The sequence below is a fragment of the Hippocampus bargibanti genome, linkage group LG20, assembly GCF_051943395.1.
Source record: "Hippocampus bargibanti isolate YZ-2025 linkage group LG20, ASM5194339v1, whole genome shotgun sequence".
Classification (NCBI taxonomy): domain Eukaryota; kingdom Metazoa; phylum Chordata; class Actinopteri; order Syngnathiformes; family Syngnathidae; genus Hippocampus; species Hippocampus bargibanti.
In genome coordinates this window covers 11911689-11929315 of record NC_142753.1, presented here as the reverse complement: position 1 = coordinate 11929315, position 17627 = coordinate 11911689, and the positions used below count along the sequence as shown (strand labels likewise).

The window sequence follows — 17627 nt, the reverse complement described above, 5'->3', positions numbered from 1 at the left end:
GAAAGAAAGAAGTAGAAAAACAAAATACAGGAGCTGCTGTAAAGGCAGCCACTCTCGTGGCGCCATCTTGAAGTCAAAAAAACAACAAAAAAAAACACAAAATAACACGACAACATAGACACAGTCATTCATTCTTCAGCACTTGCTGTACCCTCTTTGTGACATGAAGCTCTTCAAACTCATTTTATGTTCTTAAGCTTTTTTGTCCATCGTTGTTATTATGTTTTTTTTGTCTGATTTAAATTTACTTCCAGTACAGACGAGGTTGTTTTGGATTGGATGTACCTTTATTTGTCTAGCGGTGGAGAAATTCACATTTCAAAAAATTTAAATCAGTGTATATAGTCCCGTTTCCAAACACAACATATGCATCACTTTCACCAACCTCTTGACAGCAATTACTACTTTCCTGTTTAATGAGACATTTGGTGCCATGTTGTGGCGTTTTAGGCAATACAGAAATAGTAAAAAAAAAAAAAAAAAAACACTTGTTGAAGGTCAGAAAAACGAGAGTATGTGAACAAGGCTTTCCTCACGTGGGAAAGACATTTGTCTTGGTAGACTAAATTGCACATGAAATTTTACTTGGTTTACAGTGACAAAAACAAGAGCCTGCCTTACTTTTGTCCTCCCGTCTCAAGCCTATTAAGTAGTAATTTGGTAAATCCCGTGACAAATAAAAAGTAGGCTACACGTCTGTAAACTGGGTTAAAGTATAAAGTGTATCTGTCTTCTCCATTCCCCCCCTCTCTCCCTATCCTTTTTTGCGTAATTGTTTTGAATGGAGCGCACCCGACAGAAGGCAAGAAAGAAGAGGAAGCCGGAGGAGGAAGGACCGCGAGAGGCGGGGAGGGAACCAAGGAAGGAAGGAGGAAGGAAGAGCAGGAGCAATGGACGGGTGGGGGCTTGTGGAGGGCTTGCGGTGGGCTTGTGGAGGCGTGTGCTCCGGCGGCCAATGGCGGAACGTCTCGACGGCGGGACCGCACATGTTTACGGGCAGCATTCCGCCGGTTGAGGCTTGAGCCGAATCCGTACTGGAGCATTTCACAACTGGACGCGGATCCATTCAAAGCGCATCTTTTCAACCGAGTTCACTTTCTGCTGATGTACGACCAAAAATTGCGTCGAATGGAAAGGTCTAAACGCGACAATTAAAGCGAAGTCGTCGACGAAAAGAAGCTTAGTCGACCGGGTTGGCGCCATTTTGCTTCATCGTGTGAAAGGAACATGGTTAAGGCAGCTCCGCGTTTTCTGACCGTCTTGTCTCTCAGCTAGCGACGAGCCAGTCCGTGCAAACAAACAGGTCGAAGAAACGAAAAAAAAAAAAAACAGAAGCGGGAGCAAGATTGCGAGCGTGTTTTTGGACGTGGAGAGAATTGTTTGTCTTGGATTCACCGGCGAAGACGACGACGATCGCGTTGAGCTCATCGAGTATGTTCCCCCTTCCGGACGTTTTGTCAGGGCTGCCGCCGCCGCCCCTTGACGTTGTTTAGCAGCCCAACAGCTTCATGCTGTAAAAATAAATCAAATAAAGACGGAAAATTTCCCGCCCCTCCTCCGGTTAATTCGCTTTGGACACCCGCGTAAAGAGATGCACACCCGACGCCTGGTGAAACGCTCCGTCCTCGGCAGCCGGGTGTACGCGCCCAGCCCGACCGGCGACGGCACTCCGGTGACCGGAGTTGTCCAGGCTGTCAAGCAGGAGATCGGCGGGGACGCGGGGGCCCGCCGCGGCGGAAACACCGGCAGCGTGTACACGGTGCTCCTGCCGGACGGCAGCCTGAAGGAGTTCGCCGAGGACGAGATAGCCGCCGCCGGCTTGAACCACGCGAAGGGGCCGCTCAAGTCCAGCTTGAAGGTACGTGAAAGGGGAGCGTTGTGGCCGTTTTCGGGGCTTCCTCCGCGGGTCGCTTTGACTTTCACTACCCGCGGCGCGATTAACGACGTCGAGTCAAAAAAAAGGCGTGCTGTCATGACATTTTGAAGACACTCTGCAATGTGGCACAAAGGGCTCGACTGCGGGGTCTGCGCCGTGTTCGTGTGCTTCTCGTGGGCGGTTGTGCAGAAGCAAGCAAGCAAACGACAGCAGCCATTTGGACTCCTGGTTTCCCGCACTTTAACGCATTTTATACACCTTGGCTACCGGTTCTTCAGTTTCGAACATCTAATTTAGCGTCAGATGGCGACGCGTCGTTCTTGTCACGTGGCGTCATGTAGTCAGAACACAACAACAGGACGTTGTTGTGTTCAGCTTAGCTTTCTTAATATTGGACACATTTTTTTTTGCGGGTACTGCAGTCGATTTTTCGATTTTAGTCATCTTATCTGATAGAAATGGCACGCGTTTTGCAGTCTAACAATGGTTTGCATGTGCGCTTTCTTTTTGATCGCATAGTTGCATGGTGTCAACTAGACAACACAGTACATAATTGTCATTTGTCCTGATTATATTTTGACACATATTCATGAGAAAGAAAACCCACTGTTTGATTTTCCCTTAACATAAAAATGGCAAACATTTTCTCTTATTATCCTAGCTTGCTTTGGTTTTATTGTTTCTTTTGCCAGCCGGCATGAGGAAAAAACGCAGCATTGGACATTCCAATCACGCCTTCTTCAGATTGTGTCCCCTGACATCGCTTACTTGTCTTCACTGCAATACAAATGTTAAAAAAAGTAAAGATGACAAAAAAAGACATGTTGTTCCAAGAATTCCATTTCCAATCTGGCCATTCCTTGTTTTAATATAGCGGTTGGTTGGTTGGTTGTGTTTTGTTGCTGTAACGTGTCACGTGGCACAATGACAACAATGCCCAAGACAACTCGGTGTCATTTTAAGCCTGTTATGTTTATATTTTCACTTGTTTAATGCCACACATTACACATTTTAATAATTTTGCAAGTAAAAGAAGAGAGAGAATAAATGAAAGTAAAAGAACTCACCCAAAAGGGACGTGCAACCACCACTTATCATTCATTCATTAAAAAAGAGTCAAGGGTCCAAACAATTTTACGAAGTACAGCAATATGTAACTTGAGGAATATTGATTGGAGTTGCCCCGTAGGCGGCGAATCCCATCGACAGGGAGGATTAGTTGAAGGTTTTTAACCGCCAAACAAATGAAGTTGAGAAGTTGGAATGCAGAAATACTGACCCCTTGTGGTCACGTGGGCTCACTTGTGGTTTGTTGTCCTCTTCCCGAGGCCTTCAAATGATTTGCATTTCATTGTTTTAAAACAATAATGCATCTCAGAGATTAATATTTACACAGGAAAATATCGTTTGCGTATGTATGTATGTGGCAAATGTATACACAGTAAAATTCAACAGCATGTTGTACTTACGGCGAACGTTAATTCTTGGAACCACCGTCGTTTTTTTATATTGTCGTAAGTTAATGAATTAATTGCGACTTTGGCTGAACTGAAGTCTCGCCAGTTCTTGGTAGCGTTGTGCAATTACGAGGCTTTTTGACCTACGACCTCAAATTGTTCAACTTTAGCCTCGTGTTGACCTTCGTTTGTAACCTCAGGGAACTAAATAGCCGATGTGGGTGTGCGCGTGTACGTTCGGGCTTGTGTTTAGAGTCCACAAAGGGGCTTAGCAATGCACAGTGGTCACAAGTGTCCCCCCCCCCCGAGCTCGAAAACAAGCCGTAAAATGAGAAAAATATGTGTGTGTTGCTATTTCAAACATGGGGACTTTTTGTTGTTTGTGAGGGGACGCCGTGGAACCCCTTGACGCAGCTGCACAATGTAACAAAGCGGACACCCCGAGGACGGCAGCGGGTGGTATCCTCCGAGGAATCTGAGAGCTTGGCGACATGCCTTGTGCAGCCGAACAAACCGAGCAGGGTGTGTGTGTGTTCGTGTGTGGGTGTGTGTGTGCCTGTTCGTAGCCACTTGTTGGCAGTGTTTGTGATTTGGCAAAGTGCCAAAAGGGGCATTACTATTTACATGGGGTTGGTGGGCAAGTCTGGAATGGATGAGGCGGCTTTCATTTACAACATGGGTCTCAAAGCCATTTTTTGCCGCGGGCCACATTGTAGTTATGGTTTCCTCTCGAGGGCCGTTATGAATTTGGGGAAGCCATTAGAATGTTTAAATCCCTTCAACTATTACATATAGAGCACACAGCAAATTAATGAATAACTCGTTTTCAAATGTGAAGTCAAGAATAATGACTATTATTGTGGTTGACATCCAAAAATATGAAATTTTGGCTCCGATTTTAGCAATCATCATGGAATTTAACAAGTTTGATTTGCTTTCGCGGGTCGAAAAAAATGATGTGGCGGGCCGGATTTGGCCCGCAGGCCTTGACTTTGACACCTGTGATTTACAACAAACTCGTATTGCTTCCCCACAGCACGTATGATTTTTTTCCATGTTTTTCTCTACAAAATGTACTCTTGGATTTTTACACAAAGTAATGTGAAATGGGCTGATTTGTCTGCTGGGAATTTGTATCAACTAGTATCAAATAGTAGTCTTGCAACACACAACGATTTACCATTGCGTTATTTATGTGTTGTCCTTCTAATTTCGCCATGAACACGGTGTTTTCAGACCAAACAAAGTACCCAAAATGCATTGTGTGTCACTTTGTCGGTCAGGGGCGTTCCCTCCGTGACGTCACCAACTTGAAAACAAGCCTTCCTGATTATTCAGAGCGAGTCTTAAAAGGTCAAATATAGCTCGCTGTATGCTGTGTAATCTTTGTCAAATACGCTCAGTGGAAGTCATTTGAAGTGATTTTACAAATGATGGACGCAACTTGTCCGGAGGTGTCGGTTGTCCTTGAAAAGTCTCAAGAGCACTTGAGAAGCCTTTGATGCATCCAGTCCTGACCGTGTCTTCTCCCACTCAGAGCTCCATCAACGGAGGTCCAGAAGGGCCTGAGGCGACGGCAGCCGAGAGCGACTACCGCGAGACAAACGGCAAACGAGTGGATAGCTGTCGCTCGGTGTCCCTCCTGGAACAGAAGCGCAAGGTTGTCTCCTCCAGCATCGACGTCCCCCACGCCAGGTACATTCTCATTTTGATTTGCGGAAACAAACAAAGCATTTTCCCCACAACCTCTCGGGGTAATTTGGGGCACTTGTGCAGGTGTGTGCGCATTGGTTAACCATAATGACATTTTTTAAAAGACTAAAGTACATCTGCAAAGTACAAACCCAGCCCTGTGAATTGCCTGCCATCTTTATAATGTTTGTTGAAACAAATAAATACTTCCCGTTAGCCTTTTCAGAATAAGAGGGGGCACCTGCACAGATGCCCCACAAACATTCAAATCCCATCTCAAAAGCCACCTATTTAAAATGGCATTTTCAGTGTAGCTCTTTCTCTCCTTTCTATTTATAACTGTATTTTATTTATTGTATTCTATTTGTGATTGTATTTTATTTATGATAGTACCTATGCTTGTCTGTGACTGTAGTTTGTAAAATCACTTCAAATTACTTCCACTGAGCGTATTTTACAAAGATTCCAGAGCAAAAAGCTATATTTGACCTTTTAAGACTTGCGCTGAATATTCAGGAAGTCTTGTTTTCGAGTTGCTGACGATGCCTGACGTGACGTCACTGAAGGAACGCCCCTGACCAAGAAAGCGACACACAATGCATTTTGGGTTTTTTTTTTCATCTGAAAACACTGTGTTGATGGCGAAATTAGAAGGAAAACAACATAAATAACGCGATAGTCAATCGTTGTGTGTTGCACCAAGACTACTATTTGATACTAGTTGACACAAATTCCCATCAGACAAATCAGCCCAATTCCGACGGAGCTTGGGCGCCATCTTGTGCATTTTCTGGGACGCTACATTGGAGTCCAGATGCCTCAAAATGACCCAGAAGGACTTCTTTAATGGATTGCAAACATTTATGTTTTCCTCTTCAGAACTTTTTGAATCATATTCATAACTGGATGAGTAACAAGGAAGCATCATCTCCTAATCTGAAGCCATTGTTTTGATTCTTGAGCAAGGCAAGACGTCCTGGCGTGACGTCACGAACAAGGGGGCGGGACCTACTGAAACTCAGCATCTCCGAGATTTTGAAGTCGTTTTGGGACACTTGAAGTCATTTTTATTGCTGTTTTGCATTTGACTAAAAATATCATCCTGCGTGTTTTGGCTATTTTAGATGCTATCAAACGTATTTCTGATGTCAGTTAGGAAACAAAAAAGTGATGTCGGTTGTCCTTTAAATCCTCTGAGAGCAACATTGATCAAACGGGGGCATGAAAATGCGTTTACGACAGTCAGATTGACGACTGTCTGTCTCCAGAATTCTCTGCGAGTAAATATTTGAAGGCTTGGGTTTTACCGAATATAACCCAGAGCATTTTGGCTCTGGACTTTATAGTCGGCGCTCAACTATTTTGGACGCGGCGGGGCCATAAATCGTTGACTTCAACGAAGGGATCGCAGGCTAGCGATCCGGTGGCGTGGCTAACGACCGTCGTGGTTTAAAAAAAAAAACACAAAACGGTTCCTTTGGAGCCGTCATCTAAATTTCCTTCTTGCAAGGAAGTCCCTAAAGATGGACGATGCCAAATGATACAATATTGAAGTCATCGACAAAAACTGCGCGGCGGAAAACGTTCACACGCATCGACGAAGAGGTTTCTTCAGCCGCCATCTGGACTACTTTGAAGTGAACGGTCATACGAGCGCTACACTGACCACTTGGATCAAAACTAGGATTTTGTTTTCTTCCAAAAACAAAAATGATACGTCAGACACCGATGACGTCTGTTTCCCTGCCGCCGCTAAATCAAATAATTGCTTTGCTAATAGCGCTTTAATCCCGTTGTTGCTCATTTTATTGTTCGTGGCAGACATCGCTCATTAGCCACGCGGCGCTTTTACGCGCAAGCAAACGACAAACGTGAGGGGGAGGTTCATTCCCGTTAATCTTTGCGCTGAGCAAATGGCGGGGGCGCCAAACCCTCCCCGACGCTACACCTCGGATGTGCATTGAATCTTACAGTCAGCCTGGTTTATTGCCGGATTTTTTTGCTGGCTTCGGCTCTCCTTTTCCACACACGAGTGCATGCATGAAGGGGTTTTGGGTTCCTGGGCATACTCATAACTCAAATTATTTCTATCTTAAATCAAATTTTCTCATTGAAATGAATGAAAACGCCACTAATTCGTTACAGATCCACCAAAAAACCCGCAAAAGATTTATGAGGTGTTTTTAAGTCATCAAAAAAGCAGTAGAATGTATTGTAGTGTACTGTACAAACTAAAAGTCAATATTCTGTGGGCAATTTGAGTGAAAATGACAAAAACCCTGGCACTGGATCAGACACATATTTGTATGACAGTGAATGAGTTAGTGTCTCTCTCTCTCTCTCTCTCTCTCTCTCTCTCTCTCTCTCTCTCTCTCTCTCTCTCTCTCTCTCTCTCTCTCTCTCTCTCTCTCTCTCTCTCTCACCAAAGGCAATTCTGAACTTCTCATCACAATTAATTGAATGACCTGTGACTGTAAAGTGACCTTGAGAGTTTTGAAAGGCGCTTAGAAATCAAAGGTATTATTATTATATATTACAGGTTGTTTTGGCGCCATCATGTGGTATTGCTAGGCAATTGTCAATCAGTGATCGATCGCATCGTTGTTAACGCCAAAAATTGGCAGGTTGACATTGTCTTTAGTCACGGCGTAAAGATGGGGGGGAGAGGGATGGCGGCGTTCGCGTTTAGCTTAGCAACGCTCGTTGGGAAATTGTTCTTTAGCGGCTTTCCACAATAAAAGGGCAACACAAAGGCTCGTGTGTGCAAATAAAGCTTAGCGAAAGAGAGAAAAGTGGAGGGAAATGCTTTGTTGGGCGGGCGGGTGCCGCCAAAAGGGGGCGTGGTGGATGCGGCGGCGCTGGGGGGGGGTGTGTGTCAAAGGCCGACTCGGTAGATGTGGGAATGGCGGCTAGTGGCTCCTTTGTCCTGCCCGTAGGAGATGGCAGCCACTGATAGGCCTTTTCTAACGCCCTCCATTGGCTCCATCTTCGCGGGATTTCATGAGCGCCTTCAGCACACACACACACACACACACACACACACACACACACACACACACACACACACACACACACACACACACACGTCAGGAAGTGTAATTGGGAAAGGGGGTCCCCCCCCCTCCTCCATTCCTACTCCAGGGCTGCAACGGTCCTCCTGGGAGATGAGCGTTCTGGACTCGAGTGTGCATCGCTATGCTTAACGTATAGCCGAGGTGTTTAAAATTGAAAGTGGCACTGATAAAAGGCTGAGAGAGACTGTGTGTCTGTATGACTAGTCTTGTGAGGACCACTGACATTTTATACCAGATGTAGTGAGGACATTTTTGACAAGTGAGGACCTTTTGGCAAGTTTTTCATTGTAAAGGCTTCTAGAGGGTCTATATATGCATCTGTTAACGTTTCAAAGAGGTCCTCACAAATTCACCCAAAATGATTTTCTGGTGTGTATTTTCATTTCACTTAGATACACACACTTTTTACTCACTGTCTGAGTGTGTGTTTATGTGTGTGTGCATGGTTAATGAGAGGAAAAAGTTCAGACCACAAAAAGTAAAATGATATTTTCAACCAAATTCACTACATGGGTGAGGACTTTGAATGTAGCCATTCAGAAACCTTACTCCTGCAGCAATTTCAGTTTCAAGACCACTTTTTATTTCTTTTTTTTAAGTTTAAGTGGGAAACGGGGTGACATTTAGTCTTCAAATGGAACGCTAGTTATCTCAACTACGCAACGGTGGTCCTCACTCCTTATCTGGAGTTATCCGGACCTCACAAAACGTCTTTTTTGCGCCCATAATAGCAAAAGTACTCACTCGATAACAAACCACATCAGCACTCAAAGAAAGTGGGTGTGGAAAACTGGTTCGCCAGACACCGTGGCGCTGTTCGACCGTTTGGTTTGGTGGTCATCCGCTAAAAACTAGTCCGTCAGCCTCCGTGGCGCTGTTTGCTTTGGTTTGTTTGCCAAAATCTAGTTTGTCTGCCAAGATGATATTCTCGCGAATTTAATGTTAGTAAGGTGAAAAGTTAAAATGTTTGTAAAATGAGGTAATAAAACAACACAAAGACATTTTGATTGAAAGACACTTAAATTGCAGATGTCGCCAATTATTAGCCTTGCATTGCTATGACACCATCTTTGTTTTGTAGCCTCCTGTTGAAATTTCTTCGATGCTACGTGGCTTCTCATTCCTTTACATGAAACCGTGGAGGACAAAGGACGAGGGGAGAGCGCCGAGCAGGCGGGGAAGGGCGAGGGGCTGCCGAGGGGCTGGCGGGGGGCTGGCGAGGGGCTGCCGAGGGGCTGGCGGGGGTGCCACTTCCTCTCGTATTTACCTCTGGAAGCGAAGCACGTTTAGCTTCTTCATTTACTCGCTTCACCGACTCTCTTTGTTTTGCTTTCCGCCGCATGGTATAGACGGGAGGGGAGACCTCCCCCTCCTCCGAAATGAAAGGCGGTTGACGGTATTGGCGGGAGTATACGGCCCGGGGACGGAGGGGGGGGGGGGATTATTTACTGATGATTTACGCTAAAGGTGGCCGTGATCGTCAACTCCGCCGCCTTTGTTCGACGCGGGAACCTCGTTGGATGCGATGCCCGTGTAAAATTTCACCAGAGCTTGCTTGTTTTTTCATCACCTGCTTCATATAGACTAACCGCGCGTCTTTATTTAATCCGTCGGAGTTAGCATGAAAACGCCGCGATGCATAGTCGGAATGTAGGGCGCGCGCGCGCGCGCGACTTCTGAAGATATGTGCGCGTGTCAATCATCTCAAGGTAAAGCGCAATGAAGTGAGCGCATGATCGTTTCCCCTTTATCTGACTTGCTCGAGGGGCTTACTCGGTGTGTGTGTGTGTGTGCATGTGTGTCATAAAAAAAAGGCCGACCTATATCCCATAGTATACATCAACCTGCCAGACACATGCGCAAGAGCGTATTTGTGAGCTTTTTCATTTCCTTTCATGACAAGAACATACACTCTCGTATATTTTTGCACACATGCTTAATTTGGGATATTTTTTTATGGCCTCGGGCCACATTAAAAAAATGGCTATAAGGTGTCATGCACGATTAAAAAATGTTATGTTAACTCATTCACTGCCAGACTCCAGTGCCAGGGTTTTTGTCGTTTTTACTGAAATTAGTGGACCCCACAGATTATTGAATTTTAGGACGACATAAACATTCAATGCAGCGTCAGAAAGTATAGACTCTCTTCTTTCATCAGAAAAAGAGTTAATTCCTAAATTATATGGCTCTAGACTTATCTAATGGCAGGGTGGAGGCAAAATGGCAGACTTTAGTCGCTGGCTTCTTGAGACTTTTTTGTGGGTCTTCTCATGATAAATCATAAGAAGTTATCATATTTCAAAGTTTCATGCTGTTACGTGCTTAGTCAACACGTGTGACTCGAATACACAATTGAAGCACAGATAACCTGGGGTCAATCTGAGGTCAACAGACGCAGCAAGTTAAACTGTCATCTTCATCGAGGAGGATCTAGAATTTACGACTTGGGAAAGTCCTTTATCACCGAAGCCATTTATGATTTGAAACTCCTTCACAGGAAGAGCTCATTAACCAGGTTCAGTTCATCAGTTCATGGAAGAGACAATGTTTTATTGCTTACAGCTGTTGGCGCTCAGAACCTTCCAGGGGCGTGCTATTCCAATCAAGAAAAGTATGTTTTACTAATGTATCACTTCAATTTGCATCTACTCTCAATAAATAGCTTGAATTCAGATGTCTGTCATGAATGGCTGCGTCTCCTGCCGGCAGTAAAAGACAATCTTTCTGGCTTCCAGTCTTGTGTACGGTGTCCGATCTCCGACACTGCCACTGTACAACACAGAAAAGCGAAACGCCTCTGGCATACGCCCAAAGTAATAAAGCACGACAGCAAAAGAAGGCGGTCGTGTGGGCGGGAATGCTGGCGTCCAAAAACGGCCATCGCCCGCCCGGCAAAACCGGGGAGTGAACGGCGGGGAATTCCTGTCATCCAGCGCAGTATTCGGTAGCCCTGATTTGAAATGATTGATTACCGTGAGGCCGGCGGGGGAAACCAAAGACACCTGCTTTTCTGTTTTTCCCCGTTTGCGTGGATCGAGATGGAGTTGAAACGAAGCTGGAATTCGGGGGAAACGTTGTACGTTTAAATTGGATCCAGGAGTAGCTAAAAAGCAGGTTTGCCGACTGCACTTTGCAAACGCTTGGTCGACTTCAGTTTGGCTGAGTGATCCAACTTTAAAGGCGTCAAGTAGCTCTTCTTTGTCCTTGTCTTGATTTGTTTGTTTGTTTGTTTGTAACAGGCGGTCGGAGGAGGAAGTGGACATGGACAAGGTGACGGCCGCCATGGTTCTCACCAGCCTCTCCACCAGCCCACTTGTCAGGAGTCCGCCCGTCAAAGTCAGCGGTAAGCCAGCAGACGCCTTTTGCTAACCAAAACAGCGGCACCTACCTCAAGCAGCCAATGACATCCCTGTGCCGTATCAACTTTTGTTACGTTAGCAACTACTAGCATCCCACGGTGTTGTGTTGGTGACCGAGATGTCATTACCCCCCCCAGAGACTCTGAGCGGCTCGTGGAAAGAAAACGGCTGCGGGGGTCCCTTCACGCCATCCAGCAACAGCTCATCGGGAGGCTACTGGAGCTGGTCGGCACCCAGCGACCAATCCAACCCATCCACCCCGTCGCCTCCCCTCTCGGCCGACAACTTCAAGCCCTTCCGGGCGCCCTGCGCGGGGGCCCCCAATGCGGGGCCCGAAGACCCCAGCCTGGAGGAGACGGATGGAAGCAGCCTGCTCTTCGATGAGCCGATACCACGCAAGCGCAAGGTGGCCGTCCGTGGGTGTTTTGGTTAGCCACGTTAGCGGTAGCCTCCAATGTGCTCATGACAATATTAAGCTAGCAAGCTAATACTACGAGTTAAACACGATAAGTGTACTTTGTCATGGCTAATGAAAATGCTAATCTAATCAACTTAACTCATCTCACTAAAAAAATAGCTATATTAGCTAGTCAACATATAAATGACAATGCTAATGTTGTGATTGTGTTAGCACTTGTTAGCCACGCAGCATGTTAGCAATAATGGTAACCAGCTACGAGCACATTTGAGTCATCAAATGAGTGACCGGAGTCTCATAGTCATGTTTCAAAAATGCTTCGCTAGCCACCTAGCGAGCTATCTTAGCCCACAGTGCTAACTGGGCTACATTGTCACTGCGCAGAACTCCATGAAGGTGATGTTCAAGTGCTTGTGGAAGAACTGCGGCAAAGTGCTGAGCACCGCCGCCGGCATCCAGAGGCACATCCGTACCATCCACCTTGGGTACGTCCCCACTTCCTTTTTTTTTTCCGAGCTCACTTCCTGTTTGCTTCCCGTCCCTTATTTTGTCACTTCCTGCTTCCAGACGCAACTGCGACTCCGACTGCAGTGACGGCGAGGAGGACTTTTACTACAGCGAGATCAAGCTCAACACGGACACGGTTGCCGAGGGCCTGAGCGGCGTGTCGCCCGCGTCGCCCTGCGTCCTGACCCCGCCTCCGCTGACGGATGCCACGCCCCTTCCCCCGCCCCCGCCCTCCACCAAGGAGCCTCACTCTGGCAGCGCCACGCCGCTCAGCCGCTCTGCGCCCAGCGCGCTCTACCTCATCCACGCCGACCACGCCTACCAGGTAACCACACCTACTACACACACACACACACACACACACACTTTTAAATCGAACCCCACTTTAGCCGCGTGACCCCGCCTTGACCCCCGCCTTCAGGCCACGGCGCCGGTGTCCATCCCGTCCAACGGTGCCGCCAACCCTGCAGCCTCTTACAGCTTCACGCCCACCAATGGCTCGGGTTTCAGCATCTCTTGGCAGTCACCTCCCGTCACCTTTACAGGAAACACGGTCAGGAAACAACAACACACACACACACACACACACACACACACACACGTGCGCACACACAGCCAAAACACGTTTCAATGTGTGTTTGGGCTTGTGCGCCCCCTACAGGTGTCCCCCAGTAAAAGTCAGAGCTTCACCGAGCAGCGTTCCCAAAGCATCGCCGTCCTCTCGTCACCACCCAGAGCCACGGCCGCCCTCAGGTGACCACTGCACATCAATGAAGACATGAATAAATACATAAATAAATAATGGCCATTATTATGGGTAGAAGGATGGATAGATGAATAAATGCACATGAATGAATGACTAAATGAATGCGTGAATAAATATTAAAATAAATACAGTAAAGTCCCGTATCGGTTATATCGATATTTTTTCCGACTCCTGAGAATATCGATATAACGAGACTTTACTGTACATCGATGTATGGATACTGGATATGAATAAATATATAAATAAATAGATATGTAAATGATGGATGGATGGATATATGAACGGATAAATGAACAAATAAGTAAATACATAAATGAACAAATAAGTACATAAATAAATGAACACATAAATAAACAAATAAATGAACACATAAATAAATAAATAAATCATTGACTCAATAAATGAATAAATAAATAAGCGCAAATTTAAGAAAAAACTATCAAGCAAAAAAAAAAAAACCCAAATCTCAACATGAATAAACATTTGTTTTTTTTTTTTTTTGTTTGTTTGTTTGTTTGTCTCTGTCTGCAGTCGTAAAGTGCGCGGCGAGGGCAAAAAGTGCCGCAAAGTGTACGGCATGGAAAACCGCGACATGTGGTGCACCGCCTGCCGCTGGAAGAAGGCTTGCCAGAGATTTACCGACTAGATGGACGCGTCCAAACGGGACCAAGAGCCTCGTTTTGCACGCCTTCGCTCTCTCTATTTCTTCACATCCAAACGGTAAATGTCCATCCGGCTCCCAAATCCGCTCCCGATGCCGACATCCCTCCAATCCACTAGGTGGCGCTGAGCCAGGACGACGCTCCTATCACTCCCACTTTTTGGGAAAGTGCAGCTAAAAAAACGTTTGGAAAAACGATACTTTTCCAATGTTTTTTTTTTTTTTTTTTTTTTTTGTTCGTTTCTTGGAACAGACGAATTTCAAGGAACGTGGAGGAACAATATGACGGCCTCATTGCTTTCATTTTTTTTGTTTCTTTATACAAATTCCCCCCCCAAAAAAACGTTGATTTATCGCTCCGAGGGAACTTTTTGGACAAGGACGTTGCAAGTGGATATTTCTCCTTTTGTCCTTCATCCGCGACGGAATCAAGTGGGAAAAGCATCCCGACTTTTTTTTTTGTTTTGTTTTTAATTTGCAACCGTGTTCATTTGTATATTAGCATTTTGTTACATTCTAGTGTTTACTTGTCATATTTTTTTTTCGGGCAAAACTAACGCCGACGTACAAAAAAAAAAAAAAAAACATGCTTTAAAAAAATTCTAATAACTCCATCAGCCCTCCTCTCCCTTCAAAATATTCCTTTTTTATTTTGTTTATATTCTAGCTCGATGCCAATCAACAGAGGAGGGCCCCCAAACCAAAATTGAGGCACTTAAACGCAGCACTCGTTCAATCTTTGTTAGCGCCTTAACGTCACTCCCGTTTGATGAACATACGCCGACGGAACAAACGAGAAAATCGGAAGGTTTTAAAGCTAGATGGGGAGGGGAAAAAAAGCACTTAAGTTATTAGGTCATTATTTTAGTTTACTTTTTTTTCTTGTTATATTTTACGTCATTATTTGGATTATGTTGTTGCTAGACAATGGGAAACTTTGTTAAAGCCCCCAAAAATGTTTACAGATTTGTTTTAAAGGACAACCGACACCATTTTTTTTTTGGTTTCCTAACTGGCATCAGAAAAACGTTTGATAGCATCATAAAAATACCCAAAACACGCAGGCTGATATTTTTAGTCAAATGCAAAAACATCAATGAAAATGAGTTCTGAAGAGGAAAGCATAAATGTTTGCAATCGATTCAAGAAGTCCTTCCGTGTCATTTTGAGGCGTGTGGACTGCAATGTAGCGTCCCCAAAAATGCACAAGATGGCGCCCAAGCTCCGTTGGAAATGGGCTATTTGTCTGCTGGGAATTTGTTTCAACTACTATCAAATAGTAGTCTTGGTGCAACACACAACGATTCACCATCGTGTTATTTGTGTGTTTTCTTTCTAATTTCGCCATCAACACAAAGTTTTCAGAGCAAACAAAGTACCCAAAATGCATTGTGTGTCGCTTTTTCTGTCAGGGGCGTTCCTGACGTGACGTCATGTCAGGAATCGTCACCAACTCAAAAACAATATTCAGTGCGAGTCTTAGAATGTAAAATATAGCTTTAATATGCGGTGGAATCTTTGTAAAAAAACGCCCAGTAGAAGTCATTTGAAGCGATTCTACAAATTATGCACACAACTTGTCCCGAGGCGTTGGTTGTCCTTTAAACTAATACTGATGTATTTTAGCCTAAGACATTGAATTCTATTTTAGTTGTATTTTTTTTTATATTGATTAGCATACGCCACAAAGTTGTTGCTAGCAAGTATTTGTGGTTAGGTTTGTTTACAAGTTCTTTATACGCAACCTAGCCAATGTTTTCTATCAAACGCCGGCCTTCTAAAAATCACTTCCGTGAAATAGAAATAGTCCCAAAAAAATAAATAAAAATCATGTGCTTCTTCCGTGCAATCAAATGATCAGTTTTGTTCTGAAAAGATCTACATATCAATAAATGTCTGCATTTCATAAAACAAGTAAAAATGTAATATTTGTTAGAATTGTGACGTTCATCAACTGTGTACTTTGTATTTGTTTTTTTTTTAATTTTCTTCTTACAAGCTTGATTAACAACTCGAAAGATCGTACGCTAAAACTGGAGCAGGGTGCTACGATAGCCGCTAACTCCTCTAAAACAGTGCAGCTAAGCTAAGCAAATGATTTGCTTCTTTTTTTATTTGTTTATAGGTAGAAAAATGGATGAATATCAAATTCTTTTTTTGGATATTGAACTTGATTTGGAAGATTCAAAATCATTTTTGAACAACGTCAGTTAAAAATGACAAAATTCAATGCATGGTGTCAAAGTCAAGACCCGAGGGCCAAATCCGGCCCGTCACATCATTTTTTTCGGCCCGCGAAAGCAAGTGAAACTTGTGAAATTCCATGATGCTTGCTAAAATTCAAACTAAAATTTCATATTTTGGGATGTAAATCACAGTAACAGTCATTATTCTTGACTTTAGATTTGAAAATGAGTTCTTCATTAATTTGTTGTGCGCTCTATATGTAATATGTGGAGGGGATGAAACATTCTAATGGCTTCCCCAAATTCATAACTTCAAGAGAAAACCATGAGTACAAAATTCAAACTTCCGCTTGTGTCATTTAGGAGCTTTTCAAACTGCATTTGATGATCAAAACAACAGAAAGCATTTTTTTTGGATAGCGACGCTTGCCAACCGTGTCAATTGACAGACAGTAAGGGGGCGGGGCTTGTGGCCAACCCGCCTTTTTTTTTGTAAACTGAAGTTAGCGATGTTGGCTAACATTTTTTTGGGATTGCCTAATGTGCCTTGTTTGAACTTCCAGAGCAAATGTCTCTTGGAAAGCGATGGGAATGTTTCCAGATTGAGTTTTGAATTTTCCGAAAGACTTTTTGGTGACTTTTTTCTATGACATTTTTCCGTGTTGATTGACACCAACACTGTGTTTGTTGTGTTTAATTTTAATTTTGAATTCATATCCTGTTTTTGTGCTACCCCTTCTTGACAGGGCTTGTAGATAATTCTCATTTCCGTGTTACGGTTTCATTATTTTCCCTGGAAAAAAATCACGGAAAACCTCTCAGCACGACAACTAACCAATTAGATCGTCCCTTTTAATGCTTAGCCGGAAAAGATGACAACGTTTTTTTTTTCATGATTTTTTTATCAATATTTTGGCAGCTCGTCAATATGCAACTGGGACGATCTTATCCAATCACACGATTTCAACACACATGTGGTGTAAATATGCTAACAATATGATTTTTTTTTTAATTGATAACAATTGCTTATGTCGCATGTGCATGCTAACGCGTTGAAATGAGTTCCAAGACGTTGTGATGTGTCGTCTTGTGTTTCAGATTCGAAAGCAAAAACTGTCACGTAACCGTCTTAGTAAAATGGTTGCCATAAAAAGGATCATTTACAACCATTTTATACAGCTGCTCCTTTTTCCCGCCATGATTATGATAATCAAGTCGTAAAGGCACTTCCCGAAATCTCTTGTTTCATCTTTCAAATCAAAAATATGTTTGAATCTGTTCACTTAACATAGCTCTGTTATGTTATGATTGTGTTCATTTGTCAGTAGGCATAAACGCAAACAATTCAAAATGGCGCTAAATGTTCATTAGCATTCGTCAAAACAATTTGGAGAAAATATCATTTTATATTGTTTTTTTTTTTTGGTAAGGCATGACTACAGTATTTTTTTTTTTGTTTCCATCTTTTTTCATTCTTTAAAATAAACACGAGGGAAGATGATGCTATCTTGGGTTAGCATAGCATAGCATAGAGAGAGCCACTACCTTTTTATTTGACAGACATAAAATCTCACTGTGATGTTTTGACTCTTTTTCTCCTTTTTATTGTTTTAGCATTTGGGACCACA

At 43.9% G+C, this 17627-nt stretch overlaps 1 protein-coding gene across 1 annotated transcript; it reads left to right on the top strand.

Annotated features, from left to right (window-relative positions):
• Positions 1–299: 299 nt before the first annotated feature.
• Positions 300–17168, top strand: znf704 (zinc finger protein 704). Its single transcript, XM_089023708.1, has 9 exons — positions 300–1858; positions 4871–5028; positions 11342–11445; positions 11599–11867; positions 12264–12364; positions 12447–12711; positions 12808–12939; positions 13048–13139; positions 13684–17168. Exons 1-9 carry the CDS (start codon positions 1592–1594, stop codon positions 13796–13798), a joined length of 1503 nt encoding a protein of 500 aa, XP_088879834.1. The 5' UTR covers positions 300–1591; the 3' UTR covers positions 13799–17168.
• Positions 17169–17627: the final 459 nt, after the last annotated feature.